This window comes from Globicephala melas, chromosome 3 (genome assembly GCF_963455315.2).
Source record: "Globicephala melas chromosome 3, mGloMel1.2, whole genome shotgun sequence".
Lineage (NCBI taxonomy): Eukaryota > Metazoa > Chordata > Mammalia > Artiodactyla > Delphinidae > Globicephala > Globicephala melas.
The window spans coordinates 56,201,095-56,213,693 of NC_083316.1; the positions used below are offsets into that span (position 1 = coordinate 56,201,095).

At 44.3% G+C, this 12,599-nt stretch overlaps 1 protein-coding gene across 5 annotated transcripts in view; it reads right to left on the reverse strand.

Moving 5' to 3' along the window:
* Positions 1-6,567: 6,567 nt before the first annotated feature.
* Positions 6,568-12,599, reverse strand: part of MRPS27 (mitochondrial ribosomal protein S27) — a 91,821-nt gene continuing 85,789 nt past the window's right edge. For all 5 annotated transcript variants that reach the window (XM_060295873.1, XM_030845252.2, XM_030845255.2 and 2 more), the window contains exons 10-11: positions 10,553-10,726; positions 6,568-7,802 (exon numbers count right to left, since the gene is read on the reverse strand). In XM_060295873.1, coding sequence (XP_060151856.1) covers positions 7,563-7,802; positions 10,553-10,726 — 414 coding nt within the window. In that variant the 3' untranslated portion in view covers positions 6,568-7,562. The remainder of the gene's footprint in view (positions 7,803-10,552; positions 10,727-12,599) is intronic.

Below are 12,599 nucleotides of genomic sequence, written 5' to 3' on the forward strand. Positions count from 1 at the left end.
TCTCCAGACTCATATATTCAGCTGTCCATTAAAAGCTCCATTCGGGTGTGCAGTAGGGACCTTTAAAATATCCCAAATCAAATTTAACATGCCCTCAAATAAATCCCTGGTCTCCCCTGACTGCTTCTCCTTTTAGGCTTTTCCACCTCAGTAAATGGTACACACACCATCCCAGTTGCTCAGGTCAAAAATCTTGGCCCATCAGCGAATCTGCTGGCTCCACCTTCAAGACACACCCAGTCTAACCCCTTCTCCTCACGTGCACTGTTAATACTGTTGTGCAGGCCAGTCATTTCTCCCCTGGATAACTGCAGTAGCCCCCTAACTGGTCTCCTGTTTCCTGTCCTCGCCCTCCAAATATCTGCACATAGCAGCTAGACTAGAATAATCCTCTAAAAATGTTAGGTCACACCATGCCATCCGGTGCTCAAAACCTTCAAATGGGTTCTCATCTCAGTAAAAGCCAGCGTCCTTACTAATGGGCTGGCAGTCTTCACCACCTGTCCTTTCCTTTACCCCTCGTCTCCCTGGCCTCAAATCCTGCTGCTCTGCGCCTTGTGCAGTCCGCTCCAGCCACATGGGCCTTCCTCATACACGCTAGGCACAGTTCCCTCCAGGGCCTCAGCACTGGTGTCTTTGTCTGCCACGCTTTTCCCCAGGCGACCGACCCCATGATCCTCAGCCTCATCCGCGTGGGTCTTTTCTCAAATGTCATCTTCTCAGGAAGGCCTTCCCTCACCGCCCTGTGTTAGGCTGCAACCTCCACCACTTAACCAGAACTCTCTTTCCCTCTTCCTTGCTTTGTCTCTGTATCACATATCACCACGTGACATGTTATATACTTATTATGTGTCTCCTTCCGTAGACTAGAAACACCACGAGGGAAGGGATCTTAGTCTATTTTGTTCCCTTCTGTATCCTCAGTGACTATTTTAACCATTCCTGACACACACTAGATGTTCAATAAATATTTGTTGAATGACTGAACGAATGAATGAACGTACGTAGTCCCAGGTTAGCACAGTGATTATAGGGGGTTGTTTGAAAGGGGCTTTGGAATCAGACAAGCATGGGTTCAAGCACTGTCCTTGCCACTTATTAATTGTGTGGCCCTAGGCAATTCACATAAGTCTCAGTTTTCTCCTCTGCAAAATGAGGGTAATAATCCCTGCCCTGAAGGGTTTCGGTAAGGATTAGAGAGGATTTATTTAATTAGGATTAAATTACGTAGGAATGGGCATTCACAAAGAGCAGTTGTTAAATATAATTTGTGTAATCAAGATGGGTACATGATTGCTTGTGAACCAGATCCGGGAAAACGCTGACACCCAACAGTGGCCCAGCAGACTGTCACTGGAGGAAACTTAGCGGGCATTCTTGCAGAGTCTATTCCAGATACTATCTTAGGCATATTAACCTTGGCATTTTAAGAATTAAAATGTTGAACTCTGCAGAGATGAAGCATCATGGAAACCAAAAGGGCAAGCAAATTCTCTTACCACTGGGTATATCAGAGGATATAATGTCCCTTTTATAAATCCTTTATAAACCTTCCCCAAAGTCCTTGATCTAGCATTTAAAGCCCATAATGGAATTTATTTTCAGACACTTCTTTTTTAAAGAACAAACCATTTTCTGAACATGTCCAGCTCAGATCTGGAATCATCACATTCATGTATAATAAACACAAAACCTAAGTGTCACTCACTATTTTGTTTTAAACAAAGATCCTGGTGGTAACTGCCACACTCTCAGAGGCGTTGCCACCATCCTTTGTTTGGACTTCCTTGTTACCATACAGGTAATAACATCCTCATGGCAGCATGCAATGTCAGTGAAAAGGCCAAATCAATGAGGAAAGAAAAGGTTATTTTCAAGTGAAGAAGTTATTTAGAATAAAAGGCAACTTTCTGACATAACTATGTTTGTTAAAAAGTACTCCTTTCCCTGATTCACTAAAGCCAAAACTTCATCCCTTCCTCAGCCACACGACTGGGTGCAATGGTGTCGGGTTCCGCTGACTCAGGGGAGGAAGCAGCTTCATTGTGGAACTCAAGACTCCTGGTTCCAGCTACATACCCCCAGGTAGCAAATCATATATATCACAGACAGCCTACGGACTGGGAGAAACTATTTGCAAATGATGCGACCGACAAGGGATTAATTTCCAAAATATACAAACAGCTCACACAATTCAATAACAAAAAAACAAACAACCCAATCAAAAAATGGGCAGAAGATCTAAATAGACATTTCCCCAAACAAGACATACAGATGGCCAAGAAGCACATGAAAAGATGCTCAACATCACTAATTATTATAGAAATGCAAATCAAAACTACAATGAGGTATCACCTCATACCAGTCAGAATGGCCATCATCAAAAAGTCTGCAAACAATAAATGCTGGAGAGGGTGTGAAGAAAAGGGAACACTCTTGCACTGTTGGTGGGAATGTAAATTGGTGCAGCCACCATGGAGAACAGTATGGAGGTTCCTTAAAAAACAAAAGTAGAGTTACCATATGATCCAGCAATCCCACTCCTAGGAATATATCTGGAAAAACTCAAATTTGAAAGATACATGTACCCCAGTGTTCACAGCAGCACTATTTACAACAGACAAGACATGGAAGCAACCTAAGTGTCCACTGACAGATGAATGGATAAAGATGTGGTGTACACACACACACACACAATGGAATACTACTCAGCCATAAAGAAGAATGAAATAATGCCATTTGCAGCAACATGGATGGACCTAGAGATTATCATACTAAGTAGAATAAGTCAGACAGAGAAAGACAAATATGATATCACTTATATGTGGAATCTAAAATATGATACAAATAGACTTGTTTACAAAACAGAAACAGACTCACAGACATAGGAAACTAATGGTTACCAAAGGGGAAAAGGGACGGGGGGGTAAAGTAGGAGTTCGGGATTAGCAGATACAAACTACTACATATAAAACAGATAAACAAAGTCCCATTGTATAGTACAGGGAACGGTATTCAATATCTTGTAATAAACTATAATGGAAAAATATATAGATATCTGAATCACTTTGCTGTACACCAGAAACTAACAAAACATTGTAAATTAACTATACTTCAATTAAAAAAAAGAAAAAAATCATATAAATCACCATTTATCCTTTTCCATATGGACTTTTCTGAGGAAGGATAATGGCCCACCCTCTATCACTGCATATTTTATACTCATATACAGTTAGACAAGAAACAACTAATGTACATCACTGCAAAAATTCCTGTGGCTGCCTGGCTCGTATACCCTAGACGAGGGTTTGTAAGCTTGGCACCACTGACATTTTGGACCAGATAGTTCTTTGTTATGAGGGCTGCCCTATGCGCTGTAAGAGGTTTAGCAGCATCCCTGGACTCACTAATATGTTATTTCATTCAGAGTGAAAAAACGACTTTGATAAACCAGTTTTCAAGGCCTCTATTTGTAAAATGGACAAATTTCCCACACACATATCTGATGTCCACAGCCCGCTAGAAAGTATGAAAACAAAAGGCAAAGTTTGGTGCCAAGGCAACACAGCCCCAAGAAGAGGAGAGCAAGGTATGTGTACCTCATAATTGTTTTTCTTCTACTACTCTGCCTTTTTCTTCTATTTCTTCTTCCTTTTTTGGTGGGGGAGCGGGGGACGCGCAGGGTGGGTGTGGGTTCATTCCAGTGCCACTTAATTTCTCTTGAACACCTACTTTACACGACTCCATGGGGAAGAAGAGGACCATCTCTACCCCAAGACAGCCTGAGACAGACCTATGTGACTAACTAAAGCACAAAGCAGGTGATGATGATTTCCCTTCATTAGAGCTTTCCCATCTCTGGGCTTGAAGTGCTCTTGCTGTGAACACCCATATCACTTTGTGTCTCTAATGATACTTTTTGGTTTATCAAGGGCAGGGCTTTTTCAACCACTCCATTATTATATCAAGAGGAAGGTTCAAGATACATCAGAAGGCGCCTTTTGCTCAGTAAATTAACCATCATGCATGAAGCATGATAGGTGCATATGTGCCTGCCCCCTCTCTCTCCCTAGAATATAAGTTATTTGAGGGTAGGGTCTATCGTGTACTCATCTGTGTAAACTCAGCAGTTCTTAGTACAGTGCCCAGCATACAGTATGTGCCACACAGAGGCCTGTGAGCGCAGGAACGCAGCGCCAGAACAGAGAGAGCCTGTGTGCTGTAGTCACCAAGCTTCTAAGGGAGTGATCAGTGCTGCTAAACAGAGCGGAGGGGAAAGAATCATTGCAGTTGGTATGCAGCAGAGTGAAAGCCAAATTCTCAGGGTCTAATGAACCAGCAACGAACCAGTAAGTGGAGATACCCTTTTAAGAAGTTTGGAGACAAAAGGAAGGAGGGACAGGGTAGGAGCTTGACTGATGGCAGGATAAAGGCTTTTTTGTTTCTAAAAGGGAAGGAAGTCTTGAATAAGATTGCAGGCTTGGAAGAAGAAATCTGTAGGGACGATGCAAGATGGAAAGAGAAGATGGCTCTGGAACAGGCAGGCAGGTGAGGAATCAGGTCACAAGTGAAGAGCCTAACCTTGGAAAGGAGGGCGGGGACACCTATCACTTTGAAGTAGAAGGGATGATGGAGAGAACAGGAAAGGAGAGAGCTGTTAAGGCAGAAACAAGGGAGACTGAGGTTGTATCATGTGGCCTAAATTTTCTTGATAAAGCAGGAGGCAGGAACATCTGCTCACAGTTCTGGTGGGGCAAGGGTCCAGGGCTTAAGCAGACCCAATAGAGAAGCTATTGAGGTAAAAATGAGAGTCAGTAAGAGAAATGAAAGAACTAAGTTGAAGAGGACAGCTGTAAATCTGTAGAGGAATCAGCCTGACATTACAACTTTGTATGTCAAACTTAGTGGGTCAGAAGCAAGGAGACAGAGAACAAGTGGCGGTGTGTTTGTCTCCTAGGGCTGCTGTAACGAAGTACCAAAAACTGAGTGGCTTAAAAAAGCAGAACTGGAGGCTAGAAGTTCAAAAACAAGCTGTCAGCAGGGTCACACTCTCTTTGGTGGCTCCAGGAGACAATCCTTCCTTGTCTCTTCTGGCTTCTGCTGTTGGCTTGCAATCCTTGGCTTGTGGATGCACCATTCCATTCAGGTAGCCATCTTCTGCCCATGTGTCTTCACCTTGTCTTCCTTCCGTATCTATCTTTTGTCCAAATTTCTCCTTTTTATAATTTGATTTTAATTTGATTATCTTTGTAAAGACCTTATTTCCAGCTAAGGTCAGATTCTAAGGCATTGGGGTCAGGGCTTCAACATATTTTTTCCTTGGTGGTGGTGGGTGGACACCATTCAACCCATAACAGGTGGCTCCAAGGATACAGGTCTGTGGACAGCAAGTGGGCCTGGATAAAGGGAATGAGAAGAAATTAGAGATGCATCAGTGGGATGGCCAACCCATGGGGCCCAGACTGGAAGGCAGGCAAGCAGGGTCTGAATTCTGGAGATTGAGGATTTGAGTGACAGGGTTAAGGCTAAAGGTTTGCAGGCAGAAAGTACAGGGAAGAGCTGGTTCAGCGGGAGTCACATGATGAGAGAAAGGGAAGACTGGGAGAATGCGACCTCAGGCTGTAAGATCTTGGATTAGTGATACGAGACTGGAGGTCTGGCTGTGACTATGGCAGGTCAGCTAGAGGGAAGGTCATCTGTTACAGTTCAGGTCATCCCCAGAGGCCAGGGTACTGACAGCAGTTTCTCCATCCACGTGGAAGAAATACAGACGGTGATATTGGTGAAAAGACCAAGGACAACTGTGGTCAGCTCTCACCATCTAGGAGGGTGGTAGGGTATCCTATAGCTTAGGGGAGGAGAGCCTGGGGAAAGGGGAGTAGATGGTGGGGAAAGACTCTTGAGAGTTCCTGAGAGAGATGCAGGCACATGTGTGGAAGAAGTCCGGGAGTGGAGAGCTTGGAAACTCCTGCTGGGCAGCAGCACAGTGAAGTGGTCTCTTGAAGCCTGGAAGTAAAGTGCCACAGGCACAGACAAGGAGGAAAATGCAGGCAAAACTATGAGCTGAAATATCAACCAGATGCTTCATGTGTGATGGTTGTTAATTTACTGAGCAAAAGGCGTCTTTTGATGTATCTTGAACCTGCCTCTTGATATAATAAGGGCTGAAAAAGTCCTGCCCTTGATAAACCAAAATGTCAGAACCAACTTTTGGTCATAACCCTCTTCCTAAGTAAGACTCAGGCCCTGTGTTGGATACGGACTGCAGGTATGTACGGAGGGAACATGCAGGGTGAGAAGCAGTGGGAGCCTGACCCCACGTAAGTTACTTAGTTTCAGTTTCCTTATTCAAAAATAGGGTAATAGCAGCTCACTCATAGGGCTGCTGGAGCTCAGCGAGTCCTGAACACAAGTTAGTGGTTGTGGTGATTATTACTATTATTACACATGCCACAGTCTACTGGAGAAGGAGGGTTGAAAATATGCTGCTCAAAATCATAGTGACTATAATGACGATGAAGCTCCCGACTCCTCCCTCCCTTCCCCCAAAGATGAAGAATACACCAAAACGATCCTAGAACATTTATTTCCACAGGTTCTTGATACAATCCTGCATAAAAGTACACCACTACACATGAGGGCAAAATTACACAGCAAGCAAGAGCGGCCACTGACCCCTTCCACAGAGAAACCCCAGAGAGAAAATGTCCACCTCCTGACAGTTTTACAATCATTCATGTCTTCTACGCACTGCAAGCCCCATCCCATCTCTCATTTTCTCCAATTGCTAACTGAAACTTGTGTTCACAAATTGTATGTGTGTTCATGTGTGTACACAGAAGGCTCACTTTACCTACTTGATGAGGGGCTGAGACAATGCTTTGTAGGAAAGTTACCGCAACATGATGGGGAGTCAAGCCACGGAAGCTTCAGAGCTAGGGCTAGCTCTCTCCTCAAAAGCCCTCACATGCTAAAAATGCCACCGGGGGTCCCTGAAATTTGAGAGCCAGTAGGTCTTGTGTTTGCTCCTGTACTGAACTTCTCCCAGTTCAGGTCTGGGAGGGGAAAGTGGGGATGTGTGGGCATCCCATACCCAGCTCAGGCTGAGAGCTTGTACGCAAGAGGGGACTAGGGGACAAGGTCTCAGGACCTGCAGGTGGCCTCGGCTGGGGACACAGAGACCATTCAAAAGCTTGTGCTTGAGACCAGATTCTTCAGTCACAGCTTCTCCCACCACCATCGCTAGGTATCAGGGATTTTCAGTCTTCAAAATTGATCCCTGTCCCCCAAGAACTCCACTATAAGCGTCGAGAGCCCTTATTTAAGGTATTTAGCTAGTGGCTTCAGTCTGACCATTTGCCACTTTCATGGTTCCACAGTCTTCTTGGCATCCGGGTGGGTGGTCACATGGCTTGACATGTGAACAGCGTGGCTTCTGTACCTTAGGGGGTCTGCTTTAAGAACAGGAGAAGGTGGATGCAGGACACTGAGGCTGCCCTCATGGTCACTGTGGATCCTGAGATGGGCTCTTGTGAAGTTCCCGTGGCCCCTGAGGGGCCTAATTAGGCAGATGCCTCTGCTGCTCTTCGAGCCTCCTGTGCCTGCTTGGCCCTCTCCCTCTGCTCCTTTTCCCTCTGAATCAAATGTACCCAATCCAGATGCCACTGCTGCAGCTTCTGCTCATAGGCAGCGATGTCTTCTGCTTCACAGGTAGGGAGCTGTTCCTTGACAAGCTGGGTGGTCAGGGTCAGAAGGCTTTCTGACTCAACTTTGCCCAGAGCGTGTAGCTTAGAATGTAAGGCCTATTGGAAACAAAGGAAAAAAAAAAAAAAAAAAAAAAGAAGATGTGGGAGGGGCAGGTAGGTAAAGAATACAAAGAGGAAAAGAGAAGAGGTTAAGTCACTTACAAAATCTCCACACATTCTGCTCACAGGAGAAGGTACTTTATTGGGAGCCTGTCATGCTGCCTTTCATCCAGGCACTGTTAGCTTTTGCTCTTTTTTTTTTAATTTCAGCCCAGCAATTCTGCTAAGATGCACCACATGTCATTTCTTCCCCTTCACTCACAAACGGTAAATGGAACTCCATATGCTGTGACTCCCTGTGTAATTTCTTGTTTTAGACCACAAACACTGCACAAGAAAAGAAACCTTCATTTCCATTCTGACCTGCACCAAACCAAGCAGCAAACTCCAAGAACAAAGAACCCTAAGATGGAAACAAAATGGCAGAAGCAGCTGATAAAATGGAGCAAGTTCATCCATAGCTTTTCCTTTAGAGTTACTGGGATACATGTTTGCCTAACCAGTATTCCTTTCAACAGATGGAATTCATGTCAACGCTTTCTTACTAACGGCATGCTAAACAGCTCCCATGAGTGCCTGCGCTATTATAAGCCTGCACGTGCTGTGCTTCACTGCAGGTCAGCCTTGACATCCTGACTACTTATGGCTCCATCTGAAACGGCAGCTCGATTTGGTCAGTACTGTATTTCTGGAGAAGTAAAGTACTAAAAACACTAATCTACTTAAGTGCTTCAAGATGTAGATCATCAGAGACCCACTTATGGCCCCAGACTTAGCATATATGACACACCCCATGTTCCACAAAACAAATGCAATCTACTGGCATAGGTGATGAGGCCTGCTCTAACAGCAGGGGCTGGAAGGTGGGAAGGATCCACGGGCTTCAAGGAGTGGCCACACGTCTGGTGTGACAGGTCAGCCACAAAAATGAGCCCCCAAAAGATTACCTGGGACTAATAAAAATCAGGCACCAGGAAGAAAAGGAAGCGTAAAATGAGAATTCTTTCTTTCTGATATCACTTCCCACCTGGTTTGAGGCCAAGGAGACAGCTTGGGACACCAGAATAAGGACTCAACTCTGAGCCAGCAAATCCAAAGTGTTCAAATTTGTGTTCAAATCCAAAGTCAGTCACTTATGGACTAGGTTCCCTCAACCTTAGTGTCATGTAACACAGGAAGAGCAGTATCTACCACCCAGGTAAGGGTAAAGGAAACGCAGTAGTGCCTAACACACAACTAGCAGTCAAGAAATATTGGTCTTTTTTTGTGTGAATTAAAAAAAAAAATGCACTGTGGAAGAGTGAGGGCTGAGAATTCAATGCTGGCACAGATTTCTATTCTCCGAGATTAAATATATAAGCAATAAGAAAAAGGTGGTAACTTTTAAGAGTCGTGGGGCAGCCTTGGTCAATAAGAACACGGTAAATGATAATCTATGGGGCTAAGCAGATTTTTTGCTTTTTAGCTTTTCTAAATCTGCAAAGTTAAGAGGAAAGAACAGGTATGTAAATTCTTAACCTAGCTGCTAATTCTCCGTGTACCCTGAAAACATCGATTAACCTTCCTTTTTCAGTTTCTAAATTATAAAAAGGGGAAGTTGAGCAATTACCTTATACCCGGAAAAACAGCTACTAAAGGTATTAGGATCCTCCTTAGAACAAGGGGAAATAGATTTCCCACAGCTGGTTCAATATAATTACTGCAAAGATTTCAATGTAATACTCTGGCAAAGTATACATCCCTCTGCACCAAAAGGACACAATGGGTCAGCTGAGAGGGATGGGAACGTTTTCTGCTTCACACAATGAATTCTCCTTCAGGCAGCAATTTTTTTTTCCCCCCGCTTTTTGCTAAATAGATGAGAAACACAGCAAGGAAGAGGCCAAGGGCTTAAAATCTGAACATGGCTCTTCCTCCCTGACTCTGATCACAGAGCATTTTGGGACGTAGAGTTGAAAGCTACCAAAGGCAGTTTGAGTGCTCAGGGCTGTCCTGAAACCTGTAGAAACCTGTTTACACCATCCATGTAGTCCAGAGAGCATTTCCAATGGCCCTAGTGCACACCACAAAGCCGAGCAAGAGAAGATGCCTGCATTTCATCTTCATCATATTCAGATGAGGCTTTGTGATTTCTACCTGGGTTTCTGGTGATCAAGAAGGTTCAATGTAATATGGAGAAATGACCAGATCCTCTTCACCCAGGGCTGAAGTCAGGTGCTTGCTATGAGAAGGCAAACTGTTACCCATCCATCAGGCAGACGTCAGGGATGAGTAGCGGATAATGACATGCTGCCTTAGGAAAACTGTGACCGATTCGCTCAAGTATGAAAAGGAGCATAAAACTTCCATTTGTTTCTTTTAAGACCACTTCCTGTGTGAAGCAATAACAATGTGATTTTTTTTTTTTTTTTTTTTTTCTGTATGCGGGCCTCTCATTGTTGTGGCCTCTCCCGTTGCGGAGCACAGGCTTCGGACGCCGCAGGCTCAGCGGCCATGGTTCATGGGCCCAGCCGCTCCACGGCATGTGGGATCTTCCTGGACTGGGGAACGAACCAGTGTCCCCTGCATCGGCAGGCGGACTCTCAACCACTGCGCCACCAGGGAAGCCCAACAATGTGATTTTTGATGTCAGTTTTTAATGCCCTTGTGTGTGACATTGATGCATGAAAGGACTGCTGGTCTATCACCATGGCAGAGAAGCATGCTTAATGCACAGCTGAGAGGGACTCAATTCTGCTACAACTCACCTCAAATCGTTCCAGGTAACGGGGAAGCTTGGACTGTTCAGTTTCCTCCACATCCAGCTGCTCCACCAGTTCTTCTGACCTCTGGGTCTTCTCACCTTCTTGGGGCTGCTCCTCTGAAGACCCCTGGGCTGGAGCGGTCAGAGCCGCCTTCAGCGCTCTGTCCAGCACATCGAGCTGCAGAGCAGAAAGGGGGGCAGAGATTAAACATCCTGTGGCCCTGAAAGCACTGGGAGGGAGGCTGGAGAAGGGAAAGGAAGGGAAACCTGGGATCTAAAATATTGCGAGAAGAGTTCTCTTATCAAATTATAGGGAACAGAAATGGTTATATAATTTTACACTAGAAACACCCTGTCCCATGGCATGAACACTTAGTACAAAACAAATGGAACAATAAGCAAGCTCAGAATTATCTGTATAAGTGAATCAACACAGCAGCTTTTGATTTCACTTTTAATCACCCAGGTAAGAATCCAAGAATCATGCTTGATGGGTACTGAAGTACCACCCCTTCCATGTTTTTCTTCCTCAATTGCTTTGGAATTGGGAGAAAGGGAAAGAAAAACCACTACAGACCAGAACCAAAATGGGCCACTTTGAATGCACAGTAAAACCTCTGAATCTAGGCAGGGACCTTCTTCAGAGAAAAATTTTAGCTCATAGGGTATCCAGAGATTAGGGATCAGTCAATCTATATAAGCTGCTGACAAAGACCAGATAGGCATACATGAAATTTATTGTAACAGGTGATTTCTATGGCTTAGAAAGTAAATAAACTATAAAACGGAAGGCTTCTTTTTGTTTTGACCCCTCTCCCCTACCACTTCCATTTTGGGGCAACCTCCCTCGACCCTCAAAGGGCCTAATCATCAGAGATGGGACAGAAACAACCTCAAGGCCAGCATTAGCACCTGCATGGATAACGATTAATTCTGTCCATGTCACTTCAGAACAAAAATCCAGAAAATACTCCAAGGCTTTTGAATGCCACTAATATATTATACCCAAATGTGTATGTGGGATATACATATATATACATATACACATACATATATGTGACACACATCCCACTCTTGCTGACATCTGAATCACATTCCTATGAAGTCAGAACACAAACAACGCAAATCTGTCTCCAACTGGAAGGAGTATTTCCCTGGCAAAGCATTTATGTATAATTTTGTGTTTTCAATCACCAGCACTGACTACAGCAGGGTTAAAACATGAAAATGTATTTAGAAATGTGTATACTTGGTAAATGTCTGGCAGAGAACATAAGGCCTCACTAGACACCAGTATAAGGAGCCAGTATAGGGACCAGACTTGTGCATCCTGTGACTGCGCAGAAGCCATGAGGTGAGTCCTAGTGATCAGCATCAAGGCAAAACAGATAAGCAGCTGCTCAAAGTTAACTTTTACACCCTGTTAATGAAACAACTGATGTCCTTCTATGCCTCACTCTGGCTACAATAGCTGCTTGGGCAGGAGCGAACACTGTTGGCTCCCTATCGGGTGTAAGCTCGTCGCGTGCTTTCCTGTAGCCTGAGCTCACTCTAGTAACTTCGTAGTGTCAAGAGCCCAAGGTGACCAAGAGGGATGAGCTTTGAGGCTGGTGGGAGGACAGTGTCCTAGTCCAGGCAAAGTGAACGCCTTAGAACTATGAAAGGAACATTTGGTCCAGATCTCCTCAGCATCATGCATTCACCACAGAATAGTTTAATGGAAGGAAAGACAGACAGTGCCATCTCTAGTCCCTAGACTCATTTCTTGAGAGCTTGTATGATGGAAAAAACTGACAGGTAGTTAGGCTCCGGGGACTAAATGAGGAGACAGAAATGCCAAAAATTAAAAATGAAATCTTAACCTCTCAAGCTCCTACTGAGATTTTACTTTAGGGGTCGGGCGGAATTTAACAGTATTTTACAGAATTCAGTTTGAATTTTAGGGAAGGGGAATGGTCTTCCTCCCAGATACTGAACTATAAAATCAACCTCAATCTTATTTTCTAGTGCTTTTTGTCAGTAACATTGAGAATGTTTGTGGTTTTTCACTC